At 42.4% G+C, this 15,558-nt stretch overlaps 1 protein-coding gene across 2 annotated transcripts in view; it reads right to left on the bottom strand.

Moving 5' to 3' along the window:
• The window catches only part of GMCL1 (germ cell-less 1, spermatogenesis associated), a 53,594-nt gene extending 41,552 nt beyond the window's left edge, over nucleotides 1-12,042 (bottom strand). For both annotated transcript variants that reach the window (XM_028832419.2, XM_002799303.4), the window contains exons 1-3: nucleotides 11,555-12,042; nucleotides 3,063-3,186; nucleotides 926-1,022 (exon numbers count right to left, since the gene is read on the bottom strand). In XM_028832419.2, the coding sequence (XP_028688252.1) occupies nucleotides 926-1,022; nucleotides 3,063-3,186; nucleotides 11,555-11,814 (481 nt within the window). In that variant the 5' untranslated portion in view covers nucleotides 11,815-12,042. The remainder of the gene's footprint in view (nucleotides 1-925; nucleotides 1,023-3,062; nucleotides 3,187-11,554) is intronic.
• Between the last annotated feature and the right edge of the window lie 3,516 nt (nucleotides 12,043-15,558).

Consider the following 15,558-nt stretch of genomic DNA (forward strand, 5'->3'; position numbering starts at 1 on the left):
TGACACTGTTAATTTAATAACAAGGTTATAAATTTCTGTTTATTCTACCAAATCTAGCTGCATTCTTCTAACATGTAATCTTGACATCAGTGGTCACAACCAAGATGCCTTGGAAGAAGTTTTATAAGATACTCCTGAGTAAACCAATCGTTAAGTACAAATATGCAGACTCAAAGATAATCTTAACCCTGCTGCTTTCAGCACTTCACCACTGAGAAATGTGGTACAGTTCCTGAGTCCTGTCCACGCCACACTCATGCCCAGCCCCCACAGTGATCTATGCCTGTCCATCCTTCCTCCACCGCCACTGTTACGAACGTCCCACATAGTTTGCTTTGTAAATATTCTTAACTATTTCTTTGCCTTTGTATTGAGCACCAGGTACTTCCATGTGGACCACCAATGAGGGGAGCAGCAAGAGCACTGGAATGGGAATGAGGAGAGCTGTCGTCTGACATAGGCTCACTAAACTGCTCTGAGATCCAAAGTAAGTCCCTTAACTCCTTTGGGCCTCAGCTTCCTCAACTAAGGATTCTTTTAGCTCTAAAACAGTATTACATGATTTATGCCTTTATTGTTCCCAGAAAATAGGGAATAATAAATAAGTATTATTTATCAGATTTTCTACATAATTAAAAAAATGGTCATACTTTTCCTTCCTTCATCCTACGTCTTCCATATCCCAGGTGGGCATATTTACAAAGATAAGTAAACAGACTGATAAGGCCCACATGACAAAACAGATTAGTGACAGGATGGACAGAACTGATAAACTATGGCGTAAATCAACATAAAATTATCACCTTGAGGTGATAAAAGGAGTTTTCTAGACTACAAGGCTAGAAGGAATTATTTAGTTTCTACCAAAAGAATAAGATTATGTTTTTATGATTCTTGCATAATAGTTAATTATTATGGTAGTTACCTTCTACATCAATGTTCTGGTCAGGAATCTCCAGTTCAATAATATTCATGCTGGATTCTTTCCAAGAACCACTGAACATACTAGAAAAGTAGCCAGACTTAAAAAAAAAAAAAAAAAAGTCAACGATTATCAAGTACTTTCTGTGTCTTCCAAATTATTTTCCCATTTCTAATTCTAAGCAACTATTCTATCCATTAACTAATCTCATCCATTCTATTACTTCAACAGAAAAAGAACTGCCAAATGTCTACAGGAGAAAAGAAATTAAGATACGGACACTAATAGGTGTATCAAAATATACTTTCAGTTTAGTACTATTTTTGACAAAAAACTAAAATTCCTATATTACTATCTAAATTGAATTTCTGTATTTCTATTTGAACCTGGTTAGCTTTTTACTCAAACTGTTGAATCCTTACTGTACACCTGAGTGGCTATAAAGGACCAAACCAGTCCCAAGTCAGCACAAACAGAATGATTCCCAAAGAAATTAGGGAAAATCCAAAATTTAGTTTAATCTAATGAGAAATTTCCAGAATGGACCTGAATTCTTGGAAAGGTATAGAATGAAGTCTTTAGTTATCTGCCAGATAGCACTCCTCATAATTAGAATTATTTTGAAATTGATCAAATATTAACTAATTTATTTAAAAATGTTACTGAGTACTTAGTATGTAGAAGGCACTGTGAATATAGCAATAAACAAAATCAATATTGTTTCTGTCTTCAGGGTGCTTATATTTTAGCATGTGGCTTGAACTATAATCAATACAGCTTCCATGAGAGGTAAAGTTTTAACAGAGGTATTCTCAACCTTAAGTTCACAAAACTGCTTCCAGATATTAAAAAGAAACAATATGAATCATATCCTGAAGTTAAAAGCAATATTCTGATATAGTGTCTGGGCAACATACTTCAAGCCAAAATAAATTTGTTTCAAAAACACATTTTTTTTTTTTTTTTGAGATGGAGTCTCGCTCTGTCACCCAGGTTGGAGTGCAGTGGCGCAATCTCGGCTCACTGCAAGCTCTGCCTCCCAGGTTCACGCCATTCTCCTGCCTCAGCCTCCCGAGTAGCTGGGACTACAGGCGCCCGGGGTTTCACGGTGTTAGCCAGGATGGTCTCGATCTCCTGACCTTGTGATCCGCCCATCTCGGCCTCTCAAAGTGCTGGGATTACAGGCGTGAGCCACCGCACCCGGTCTCAAAAACACATTTTAAAACATGATTAAAATGTTAGAGAAGGCAATTCCTTTCCAAATACTTCTACTGAAAAAGTTTATACTATACTGTCTTACCAGTAATTATTCTCAAATGGTAAAGAGGAAAAATATAAGTTCCAAACGATAAAAACTGTTGTTTTATTCCTAGTGCCTAGACCAATATCTGGAATAAAATATTTGGGCCCTTAGAGCAACATTGTATTCTATTTTGAAAACTCTGATTTTTTTTTTTTTTTTTTTTTTTTTAAGACAGAGTCTCACTCTGTTACCCAGGCTGGAGTGCAGTGGCACGATCTCAGCTCACTGCAACCTCCATCTCCCAGGCTGAAGCAATTCTCCTGTCTCAGCCTCCTGAGTAGCTGGGATTACAGGTGCCCATCACCACGCCGGCTATGAAAGTTCTGAATTTTTAAAGTGGGGTGCAAGTAGTAATATTTTCAGTACAGAAATCGACTTAGTCTATATACTTTTTGGTGTTGTCTTTACCTGGATTTTCCAGGGGAGAACTTTCCACTCACACTCAATGTGAACTACAAAGCAACATTTCAGGTGAGTTTATCCAATTTAAATAACCATAAGCAAAATAAACACATTACGATCTTAACTTTAATGTTAAATATTTTTCCCCAACTATTCCCCTTTTATCAACAGAAGACACTGAAAAAAGCACTTTATGAAGTAATGACAAATACGTAGTATTAGGCTCGTATGATACTGAAATCTCAAAATCTCTTTCTAGACCAAACTTAGTTTTCACTAACAATGCTTACCATTTTTCTTACAGACATTTTACCAAATGAGAGGATTTAACCACTATGGTGTTCATGCAAAAGATTACTGTGAAGTGCAATGAGAAAGAACATGATTTAAGAGTTTAAGTGATTACTCTGTTACTCAAATAGAAAAAATACTTACTTGACATAAATATATTTTGTGTAAGCTCCATTCTTCTCCTAGAGCACAAATCTTAATGTCACTGTTTTCACCATTCAAAAATAATGTTTGATAAATATATTTAGATGTACTCTTTAATTTTTTCCTGTTAAAAGAAATGAAAAAGTCACATATTTATATAAATTGAATGTTTTACTGATTTTGCATATATTTCTAAATACTCTTTTTATTCAATTTCTATTAAATAGAGTCAACTTACCTATTGTGTAAAAGGATAGGGGGAGAGTATATATTCAAATTTTCTTGTGTCTAGAAGAGTACATAAGAAATTAACAATAGTGGTTATCTCTGGGGTCCTCTATGCATGAGAGAGATAGTGGAGAAATGGGGGCGGCATGGGAGGCAGACTTTTCACTACACACATTTTAGCAATTTTGGACTAATTTAATTACCTATTCAATAGATTAAGAAGTTAGCATGTTGATTTTTTTGCTTATTTCCTTATTTAAAAACCAGCACTATGAAGGAACTCAAATAGTGCAATAATCTGCAACTAGGAAATGGAGAACAAGAGCAAACATTTCACTTACCCAAGTAATTTTAAAATGATTTACATTTAATCTTACTTTGGTACCAACCTATTCTTAAACTACTTAAAATGTTTTCTTCCCGCTGGACAAATGGTTTGCAACCTTAGATCAAAGATTTTATTTTCTTATTAGTTTTTTAAATTTATTTATTTATTTATTTCAGATGAAAGGTTTTTAAAAACTGCTCAAAGGAGAAGTCTTAGGGGCCACCAAGGAGAGCTGAGGAGTGAACTGTGAGTATCCCATCTAACTTGAACCAGAGCAGCATCACCTATTATATCTGTAAACATATGGGATTTCTGCACAGATTTAATTTAAAGGAAGAACTTGACTAAAAAAATAAAGTTTGAAAATTATTGCTCAAAATGGTCCAGTAACCAAGAAAAGGCTCTAGGCAGAGGCTGATCAATATCTCAATCCTGACCAATTCTGACAGCTTTCCTAGCACATAAAACTTTCAATCTCTCTCTTTTTTTTTTTTTTGAGACGGAGTCTTGCTCTGTCGCCCAGGCTGGAGTGCAGTGGCCAGATCTCAGCTCACCGCAAGCTCCGCCTCCCGGGTTCACGCCATTCTCCTGCCTCAGCCTCCCGAGTAGCTGGGACTACAGGCGCCTGCCACCTCGCCCGGCTAGTTTTTTTTTTTTTGTATTTTTTAGTAGAGATGGGGTTTCACTGTGTTAGCCAGGATGGACTCGATCTCCTGATCTCGTGATCCGCCCGTCTCAGCCTCCCAAAGTACTGGGATTACAGGCTTGAGCCACCGCGCCCGGCCCTCAATCTCTTTTTTAAAATGAAGTAATTGTTTCAGATGACATCCTGAACCGGTGAGTTTAACACCTGTGTACTTAACACCTCTTCCTAGCCAACAATAAAAACAGCACATGCCTTAGTGGAAACAGACTTGGGTTTGAGTCCTAGCTGCCCCCCTGTTCAGTTATCACAGCTGTAAAAAGAGGACATTAATAGTACCCACTTCATTGATTATGATAAGAAATCAAGAGACAATGTAGTTTCCAGTTCCTGATAGCAGAATGTACACATGTTGGCTTCCCATCCCTCCCCAAATTACATTAAAGATTAAGAGTACAAAAAGGAATAAGTCCACACCAGGAAAAGGTAAAGGGTAGACTCATCACTTGATGAGAGATTTACACAGATCTGAAGGTTAGAAAATAAATTCAAATGAAAAAGAACAGTGAAAGCCATAGCCAAAAAATACATTATGGAGGGCTAGGATGGAGGCTAAGCTTATCTGCCCGTTAGAACCCTTGGGAGAAAAGTAGGATGAGGTCTCAGGGAAACAAAGGCAGAAGAAAGAAGAGGGGCAGAAAATGGGGAAATTAGTGCCTTCTCCACTCTATGAACACAGATTATAGATAAGGAGAGTACAGATACTGAGGCAAAAATATTCCAAGGCTTTTCTAGAAACAGCACAAAGCTAATGGAAGATCTAAGGCTGTAGTGTAGCTGCTGGTGCCCAGACAAAGCAATCCTCATTCTGAAATTTAAAGAATCTGTGGCCTGTTCACTCCCAATCCATTCACCCTGAGTCATGGTTCCCAAACTCTGTGTGAAATTCACCAGTTCAGGATACCATCTGAACTTAGAGCACCACAGCCAACTCAGAGAGGCATGTGGAATATTTTAAATTTGAAGGAAACACAGTAACATCTTTCAGATACCATGCAATCTGCTATCATTAGGTTGTTTGGCCCTAATTATGAGGTATTTCTTTTGGACTAGGAGTGAAAATTACTAAAACATGAAATGTGCTGTGATCCATGAAAGCTTGGGAACCTCTGCTCTACAAAGCATGCCCCACCTATAACCAAGTTAGTAGTCTTCTTACTCAAAGAAGAGGTACATTGGAAATAGATCTATTTACTCAAAATACCATACACCAGTTACTCATTCTTCAATGTAAGTGGACAAGCAAGGAAGGATCACCCAACATGAGGAAGAATAAGAGCATATGAGAGACAGAGAGACAAAGAGAGAGACAGAGAGAGAGAGAGAGAGAGAGAGAGAGGCTCCCTACATCCCTGGAAACATAATTCAGGGAAAAGAGAGGAACAAAAAACCCTCTCACTAGTATACCTAGAGATCTGAGATTATTATATTCACCCCGTAGGATGCTATGATAAAGGATGACTCAGAACAAGAAAGAGCTTTTAGAGACTAAAGACATGATTACTGAAATTTAAAAAAACAAACAAACCAAAGAATGGTTTGTTTTTCCTCCTCATGTTGGGTGATCCTTCCTTGCTTGTCCACTTACATTGAAGAATGAGTAACTGGTGTATGGTATTTTGAGTAAATAGATCTATTTCCAATGTACCTCTTCTTTGAGTAAGAAGACTACTAACTTGGTTATAGGTGGGGCATGCTTTGTAGAGCAGAGGTTCCCAAGCTTTCATGGATCACAGCACATTTCATGTTTTAGTAATTTTCACTCCTAGTCCAAAAGAAATATCTCATAGTTAGGGCCAAACAACCTAATGATAGTAATGAAAAAGTTAAAGGAGATTTCCCAGAACATAAAGCAAAAAGACGAAGAAAAGAAAAAAGAAGAGACAGATGCATAATCCAAGAAATCCAGAATCCAGTTAAGAGGCATCCCAGAAAGAGAAAATAAAGACAAGAGAAAGGAAATTACGGAAGAAATTAATGGGAAAAAATTTCCCAAAACTAAGGTAGTATATGAGTCTTCAGATTATAAGGAACAAGTACGAAGGCCATTAAAAGACCCATACTTAAGCACATTCTAGTTAAATCCCAAAATACCAAAGAAAAATTTCCACAAGTTCCAGAGAGCAAAAATGGTCACCTGAAAAGAGAATTACACCAGGATCAAATTTTTCATCAAGACTGTAGGCCTGAAGACAATGAAGCAGTATCATCAAAGATATGAAGAAAGTTATTTTAGATTTCCATACTCAGACAGAGGATGAATAAAGTAAAAGAGACTAAATTTATATTTAGATATGCACAAATTACCCCTTTTTGCACCCTTTCTTGGAAAAATACTTGAGATGTATTAAATAGTTCCTAAAATGAGTGAGAAAGAAATGCAGGCTACACAAAATAGTGGATTCAATCCTAGAGATGGGGTGAAAGGAAGTCCCAGCATAAGAGCAGACAAATCCAGATTGGAACAGGAGGATGGAAGAGGTCTAGGTTTTAGAGAAGGATTCCATGAAAGTGTGTTTCAAAAGACTTTTCTGTGTTTTTTCAGAAAAATCTGAAGCCATGATGAAGGAATATTGTTACTTTGTCAAGGGTGGGGGAAAGGCCATTATACACTCTAGGACAATAAAAAAGCAATACAAAAAAAGGCGCTGTCCAAATAAGATACAAACAAAAGCAGGGCCTGACTTTATGCACTTGATGGAATATAAGAAAAGATTCCAGGCCGGGCGCGGTGACTCAAGCCTGTAATCCCAGCACTTTGGGAGGCCGAGGCGGGCGGATCACGAGGTCAGGAGATCGAGATCACAGTGAAACCCCGTCTCTACTAAAAATACAAAAAATTAGCCGGGCGCGGTGGCGGGCGCCTGTAGTCCCAGCTACTCAGGAGGCTGAGGCAGGAGAATGGCGGGAACCCGGGAGGCGGAGCTTGCAGTGAGCCGAGATCGCGCCACTGCACTCCAGCCTGGGCACAACAGCGTGAGACTCCGTCTCAAAAAAAAAAAAAAAAAAAAAAGAAAAGATTCCATATGACTGTGAGGTTAGAAAAATTTCTCCCTTTGAACAGACAAGGAGTTGTGACATTGGACCCATCAAGTATGATTTATAATCCTAGCACACTACTTAACTCTTCAGAAACAATATTTACATAGTTATAACTATGTAAATGTTGTTTCAATTTTTTAGAGACAAGCTGTGGACAAAACACTCAAGATCTGGTTGTAGAACAGTGTGGGTTTTAACAGTCTTGTAAATGTAAAAGTAAAACATGCAGTTGACAAAGGTATGAGGTGGAAGTTGGGCCTAACAGCTAAAACTTCTCATAAGGTGGTCTGTTGATGTGGGAGGGCACACCAGACAACCTCAGGAAGAATATACTAGGGCCAACACACAAAATTCAACATCTTAATGCTTTCTCTTTTAAATTTTTATTTATTTAGTTTTTGAGACAGGGTCTCACTCTGTTGCCCAGGCTGGAGCGCAGTGGCACAATCTTGGCTCACTACAACCTCTGCCTTCTGAGTTCAGGTAATTCTCCTGCCTCAGCCTCCCAAGTAGCTAGGAATACAGGTGCGCACCACCATGACTGGCTAATTTTTGTATTTTTTGGTAGAGGCGGGGTTTCACTGTGTTGGTCAGGCTGGTCTCAAACTCCTGGCCTAAAGTGATCTGCTTGCCTTGGTTTCCCAAAGTGCTGGGATTACAGGCGTGAGCCACCGCGCCTGGCCCATCTTAGTGTTTTCTTATACCCTGCATCCGTACTGGGCTGAATAATCCAAGCATCTTCTAGTAATATACACACACTAAACTCTGATATGCATTTTCTGATAAAGGTTTGCTTTAAAAACTTTCCATTCCAGTCTACTTATGTAGTCTAGGAGTTGGTACACTTTTTCTGTAAAGGTCTAGATAGTTAATATCTTTGGCCTTCTGGGCCAAAAGGCTTCCAAATAATTTTGTTGGCATCCTAGTAGGCAGTGTCCTGCTTGCCAGCCTCAGCCTACCACACCTGAGCAAACTTTTCCACCATCCAGTGGGCTACAGCCACACCTCCTTCAACATCATCTGAATCTTAGCTTGGTAAAGGGTTGGGGGCACCTATTTTCCAAATTTGTTCCTTCTGTGGCTATTCTGCCTCAGCCTTAGAAGTACTGACTACTCCATGTATTTTCTAGAGATCTCTTTACCTTAGCATTTTGTCCTCAGTAGTTAATTCTCTGTGCCTTGTTAATAATGTTTATATTAAATTTCCTGTATTCAAATTGCTGTGTGATTTCTCTCCTTCAAACGCACTGTGATGTATATTTCAAGAATTACATTAAATATAAGTGGTCTAACTACTAATTGAAAGGTTAGATTGTCCTGTTGGATAAAAGAAGCAAGACTCAACTATATGCTGTTTACATGATATACATTTTAAATATACACAGGTAAAAAGTGAAAGGAGAGAAAATGAGATATTCAGATATTTATCAAAAGAAAGTGGCTGATGGATACACTACAATCCCAGACTTCACCACTACTCGTTATATGCATGTAAGAAACCTGCACCTGTACCCACTAAATATAAATAAATAAATAAATACATGTATGTGGTAGTGGCTAAATTACTAGGGATAAAGAAGGATGAACATTTTGTTGTGATAAAGGGGCCAATTCATCAAGGAGACATATTTACTGCATGCTTACATGCTAGACATTGTGCATTTGTTTGTTCTCATATTTGTCAAAGCCTAAAAGGCAGGTATTTATATCTCCAATTTACATATAAGGAAAATAAGGCTATTAAGTGCAGAATACAGACAAGAAGTCAGAATTTTTTTTTTTTTTTTGAGATGGAGTGTCACTTTGTCACCCAGACTGGAGTGCAGTTGTGCCACCTCGGCTCACTGCAACCTCGCCTCCCAGGTTCAAGCCATTCTTCTGCCTCAGCGTACCAAGTAGCTGGGATTACAGGCGCCCGCCACCACGCCTGGTTAATTTTTATATTTTTAGTAGAGACAGAGTTTCGCCATGTTGGCCAGGCTGGTTTTGAACTCCTGACCTCAGGTGATCTGTCTGCCTCAGTCTCCCAAAGTGCTGGGATTATAGGCATGAGCCACTGCGCCTGGCCAAGAACTCAGAATTTGAACTCTTAAAACTATGCCACAGGTTGGCAACGGTGGCTCACACCTGTAATCCCAACACTTTGGGAGGTCAAGGCAAGAGGATCACTTGAACCCAGGAGTTCAAGGCCAGCCTGGGTGGGCAACAGAGTGAGACCTTGTTTCTACAAATAAAAAAATTAGCTGGGTGTGGTGGTGCATGCCTGTGGTCTCAGCTACACAGAAGGCTGAGGTGGGAGAATTGCCTGAGTCTGTGAGGTCGAGGTGGAGTGAGCCATGATCCCACCACTGCATTCCAGCCTGGGCGACAGAGCGAGACCCTGTCTCAAAAAAGAAAAAAAATTTTCCAAAAAAAAAAAACTATGCTACACTGACTCTTCAAAAAGGTTACAGGGTCAGGCATGGTGGCTCACACCTGTAATCTGAGCACTTTGGGAGGCTGAGGTGGGAGGGTCGCTTCAGCCCAGGTGTTTGAGACCACCCTGGGCAATATAGTGAGACCCCTGTCTCTTTAGAAAAAAACTCCAAAAATCAAATAAACAACAAAAAAAGTTACTGAATAGTATTCACAGTAGGGGTCCATTTTTGTAAATAAATAAAAATATTCATTAAAAAAGGTACAAAAGGTTTTATAAACCAAACTATTGAGTTTTTAATCTATGATTCCTTTTTTACAATATGCAACACTTGTATAGCAAAACCTTTTTGAATCTGCTCATAAAGTTTAATTTTACGCTGGGTGCGCAGTGGCTCACGCCTATAATTCCAGCACTTTGGGAGGATGAGGCCAGCAGATCACCTGAGGTTGGGAGTTTGAGACAAGCTTGGCCAACATGATGAAACCTGTCTCTACTAAAAATAGAAAACATTAGCCAGGCATGGTGGTGCGTGTCTGTAGTCCCAGCTACTCGGGAGGCTGAGGCACAAGAATCGCTTGAACCAGGAAGTGGAGGTTGCAGTGAGTTGAGATCGCACCACTGCACTCCGGCCTGGGTGACAGAGCAAGGCTCTGTCTGAAAAATAAAAAAAGAAAAAGAGGCCGGGCACGGTGGCTCAAGCCTGTAATCCCAGCACTTTAGGAGGCCGAGATGGGCGGATCCCGAGGTCAGGAGATCGAGACCATCCTGGCTAACACGGTGAAACCCCGTCTCTACTAAAAAATACAAAAAACTAGCCAGGCGAGGTGGCGGGTGCCTGTAGTCCCAGCTACTCGGGAGGCTGAGGCAGGAGAATGGCGTAAACCCGGGAGGTGGAGCTTGCAGTGAGCTGAGATCCGGCCACTGCACCCCAGCCTGGGCGACAGAGCAAGACTCCGTCTCAAAAAAAAAAAAAAAAAAAGAAAAAAAGAAAAAGAAATCATTAAAAAAATTTCATCTGTGACCCTACCAAATCACCTTTAAAAACAAAAGCAGAAAAACCAAATTGTTTGTGTAAGAATATATTCTACCCATAAACTACATTCCAATTCCAGGTCACAAGTCAATATTCCATCTTTCAACTCATCAAAAAAAAAAAAAAAAAAAAACAGTTAAGCAAGCTGCAGCAGCACCGCCCTACATACAGTACATCCACGGTCAACGACATCAACTGCTAGAAACTTGCACAAACTCTGTTCCTGGTTAGGAACAAATGTACACTATTGATAAACTTCACCTTTACGATTAACGAGAACTCCTGTGTGCAATTATTTCCCCTCCACTGAGTGGGCGACAGTAAGAGTGCCCATTTCAGAGATTACATTTAGTGTCTGTACTAAAGCAACCGGATGCAAAACAACTTAGTCTGCGGCTACCCACTTGAGAGGGCAAAGGTGGACTGGTAAGGCCAGCCAGCCGGGCGTCTCTAAGGTTTAACGAGACGCGAGCTCGGGCTTGGCGTTTCTCATCCTCATCTTGGGGCTGTAACAACACCCTGGAAGCGTCTGTGGTTAAAAATGCAGAACACCAGGCGTCTCCCAAGGCGCTCCCCCGTCCGCCCGGCATCGGGCCGGCTTCCACATTCACTTGTCAAGGGCACGACCCCTCTTCATAGGCTGGGGAGCGCTGCACCCCGCAAGCGCACCGGGCGCCGGCTCGGCCCCAGGCCCAACAGGTGCGGGTCCGGGTCCGCGCGAGTGCGTGCCCCCACGTACCTTCGAGGGGTGTTGAGGAGCCGCTGCTGCTCGTCCCCCTCCTCCTCATCCTCATCCGTCTCCGAGTCAGGGTGACAGTAGCAGAAGGCCCCGCTGCTCCGCTTGCGCTTGTGGCTGCCCGGACAGTAACAGAAGCCGTGGCCCGCCGCATCGTCTCCAGTGTCCGGCCTCCGGGCCGAGCCCCCCGCCCTGGCACCCTGCGCCTGCTGGGCAAGGGCTCGTCTAGGCTGGCGCAGCACCCGGCTGCTCAACGATCCCATGGGTCACGGCTCCCCGAGACTTCAGGGAGCCCAGAGAAGGGGGTCTCCCGCCATGGCCCGGCCGCCGCCGCCAGCCTTCCCCGAGCGCAGATGCCTACACCGCCACCTTCTCACGCGCAGCCCCAACCGTTGCAGCGGACGCTACAGCCTCCATCCTCCGCCCCGCCCGCAGCTTCTGGTCGCTCCGCGCGCTAGCACCGCAGAACCTCGCCCCCTCGCTTTCGTAACAAAGCGCGCGCCGGCGGGCGCATGCGTGTGGCGAGCCTCCGGAAGGGGCGGGGCAAGGCAGGCGTGCGTGCGTGGCAGGTGGAGCCTGCGCACAACGCGGCGTGCTCGTACGGGCGGGTGTTTTCGGGCTTGCGGTGGGGCTGGCTTCCAACTAACGTGAACTTAGGCGTAGACGCAGTGTTAAGCCGTAGTTCACACACGCCTTTGTAGTGGCAAGACTTGGAACTTCAGTCGCGCATTCTTTCTACAAAGGTGCCTTGAGCCCCCGGTGCTTATGGGCCTGTGCTAAGCAAGTGGCAAAACCCCGAAGCTATTTGGTCTCCTTGCGGGAGCTCGGCGCTTGCTGGGGCCGCGCTCTGCTTTGTTGGGCGTGGCCTCCTGTGAGAGGGGCCCTAGGATGAGGCGCTATGCTGGATTCCTGGGCTTCCTTAACTGGAGCCCTACCCTGCTGTAGACGTGAAAGGAACCCGTTAAGTTATGGGAACGTTCCCGGCACTCCTTTTCTTTCCTATCAAGTGCCAGTGGGATGTCCGAATAGGGTCTGGCACCATGACTGTCCGTACTCAAAAAAGTGCCTTCAGGAGGCCCTAGCAAAATTGACAAGTGTCTGCCTGGAGGAGCTGCTCTTGTGATGGACTCCGGACAGCGAGCGTTCACTCCCTGACTCCCTTCTGTTACTTTTTAAGTAAAATAATAAAAATATTTCTCCTGTGGACCCACCACTAGCTTGAAATTTTATCATACTTGGTTTCATTCTTTTTTTCCTCTCCGCTTTATTGAGGTGTAATCAATGATTCATTCTTTTTAAATAGAACAATACAGATAGGCAGAAGCCCCTGTGTACCTCCTCCATCTCATTCTGTCTCCCTCCCCAGTGGCAATCACTGTGCTGAGAATGTTGTATATTATTATGTCCATGTATGTCCTTATATGCGTACCCATATTTTCTTTTGCATGTTTAGACATATCATGGAACGGAATCATAGCTGTACCTCTCACTGTGCACCTTTCTCCTCTCAAAATTATACTCTCGAGATTTGTCCATTTGGTCAATTGCTAGATAATTTTCACTGCTCATTGAATGACTGAACCATATTTGTTTTTACATTCCTTAGTAAGAGGTTATTTCTTTTTTTTTTTTTTTTTGAGACGGAGTCTCGCTCTGTCGCCCAGGCTGGAGTGCAGTGGCGCGATCTCGGCTCACTGCAAGCTCCGCCTCCCGGGTTCACGCCATTCTCCTGCCTCAGCCTCCCGAGTAGCTGGGACTACAGGCGCCCACAACCGCGCCCGGCTAATTTTTTGTATTTTTAGTAGAGACGGGGTTTCACCGTGGTCTCGATCTCCTGACCTTGTGATCCGCCCGCCTCGGCCTCCCAAAGCGCTGGGATTACAGGCGTGAGCCACCGCGCCCGGCCGTGAGAGGTTATTTCTACTTTAACGGCCTTACAGAGCAGCAATGAACATCATGTGCAATGGATTCGCCAAGCCGATTCCCAGAAGTGAATTTGCTGGGAAATTTGCAACTTTGTTAGCTATTACTAAATTGCTCTCTGGGTTGATTGCATCAATGTACCAATTTAGACTCCCATCGGCAGTATACGTAGGGCCCCAGTGGACTAATGTCTGATTCATGTATGAGAAATCTGAACTGAGAGAGGCTAGCCGAGGCAGCTTGGGGTGGAGGTGGGAGGCAGAGAATGATGGCTGCAGAGGGATCAGCTTGCATACACAGAATTTGCCAGCACAAAGAACGTGCAGGTGTTTCCCATGGAGCAGATGTGGACCACCATGAGATAGCTGGGATGGGATCATCTTGGGTCCTGCCCAACAGGTCTGGGAGGAAAGCAATGAACTTCAGCACTGAGAACCTCAAAGAGTCACCAAATTCCTAGAGGCTGAAAAAGGAGTACACATTTGCCTTGCCAAAGGAACCGCAGGTGAGTAGCATGATGAGGTCGACAAAGGAACCCACAAGAATGCCCACAAGAATCAACTTCAGTCTGTCAGAGTCACGCAGGGCTGATCCTCTACCACTACAGCAATGACAGTCAGGTAACAACTTTCCTGCTCCCCTTAACTCTCTGCTCTGCTACAGCCCAGACATGGTAGGTTGGGGCAGGGGAAGAACGTGGAAGGAAACCTAGGTGGAAAAAGAAGAGAAACCCATGGTCACCCTTTCCCCAGAAACCAGCTTCCTACTGGCAGTAGGCCAGAAGTAAGTGAGGGAAGAAGCCTCAACTATAAATCAAGCTTGGAATTTTGACTGGATGTATTACTTACTAAAATGACACTGTTTTATGACCTTAAGGGACTACACAGTAGGGTGAACAGAAAAGTTATGACTCTATTCTCTATCTGAATCTACATCTAAAAGAACTAGGCCCGCTGAATGTCAGTGGACAGTGGGAGGGAAAAACAGTTACTTCATAATTATATCTCAAAGTCATGCTAATTCAATATGACAAACTTTCCTCCAGGGTGACTTTATCCTACCTTCTAGAAATCTTCTGGTGAATAAATGCTATTTGTTTTAAAATTTTGGCCAACCTATGTATCATTTAAACATAAAACTTCTACCAAAAAATTCACCATGCTTCCAAAGACAAAATAAAGCTGATTTGGAGATTCTGTGGTCTTCTGGGAAGGCATTGAAATGGCAGTATTATTTCCTGTAAGTAACTGGAGTGACTAAATATTCACATAAGTAGCTTCTACCAGTAGCTGTAGCTTTTATAATAAACAACACAAAACTAAAAAATTCTTATTATTCCACCCAACAAAATACAACGGATGTTATCAAATGAACAAAGAAGGCAAGTATTCTTACTATAAGAATATTAATGTCTTTTATACATTTATGATATTTTATATAAATGGTCTACTTAGAGCAGACAGCATCACTCATTTCCAGAGAATAAGTTCATATATTATTTTATGATACTGAGTAGTGTTTGGCATATGTGAACATTAGCCAGTAGGCACACATAAGACTAAATATGTGATTTTTTTTCTTATATTTTAATTCCTATAGAAACTGAGTAACACAAGTCCTTCAAAAATAGCTCCTTTCAGGGGTCGGGATGAAAAAACCTCAGAAGGTGAAAAGTGGATCAGAGAAAGACTATACCTCATTTTAAAAACACTCCCCTCCCCATCCCTTTAAGATTTGGTTTCTCGCTCTGTCACCCAGGCTGCCATGATCTCGGCTCACTGCAACCTTCGCCTCCTGCCTCCTGGGTTCAAGCAATTGTCCCTGACTCAGCCTCCTGAGTGGCTGGGATTACAGGCACCTGCCACCACAGCCAGCTAATTTTTGTATTTTTAGTAGAGATGCGGTTTCTCCATGTTGGCCAGGCTGGTCTTGAACTCCTGACCTCAGGTAATCCACCCACCTTGGCCTCCCGAAGTGCTGGGATTACTGGCGTGAGCCACTGCCCCCAGCCTAAAGACACCATTTTAAAATTAAAATTATTTTTCCACGTTCATACAAAGTGAACTTTTTAATTAAATCCAAGT

Source organism: Macaca mulatta, chromosome 13 (genome assembly GCF_049350105.2).
Source record: "Macaca mulatta isolate MMU2019108-1 chromosome 13, T2T-MMU8v2.0, whole genome shotgun sequence".
Taxonomy (NCBI): Eukaryota; Metazoa; Chordata; class Mammalia; order Primates; family Cercopithecidae; genus Macaca; species Macaca mulatta.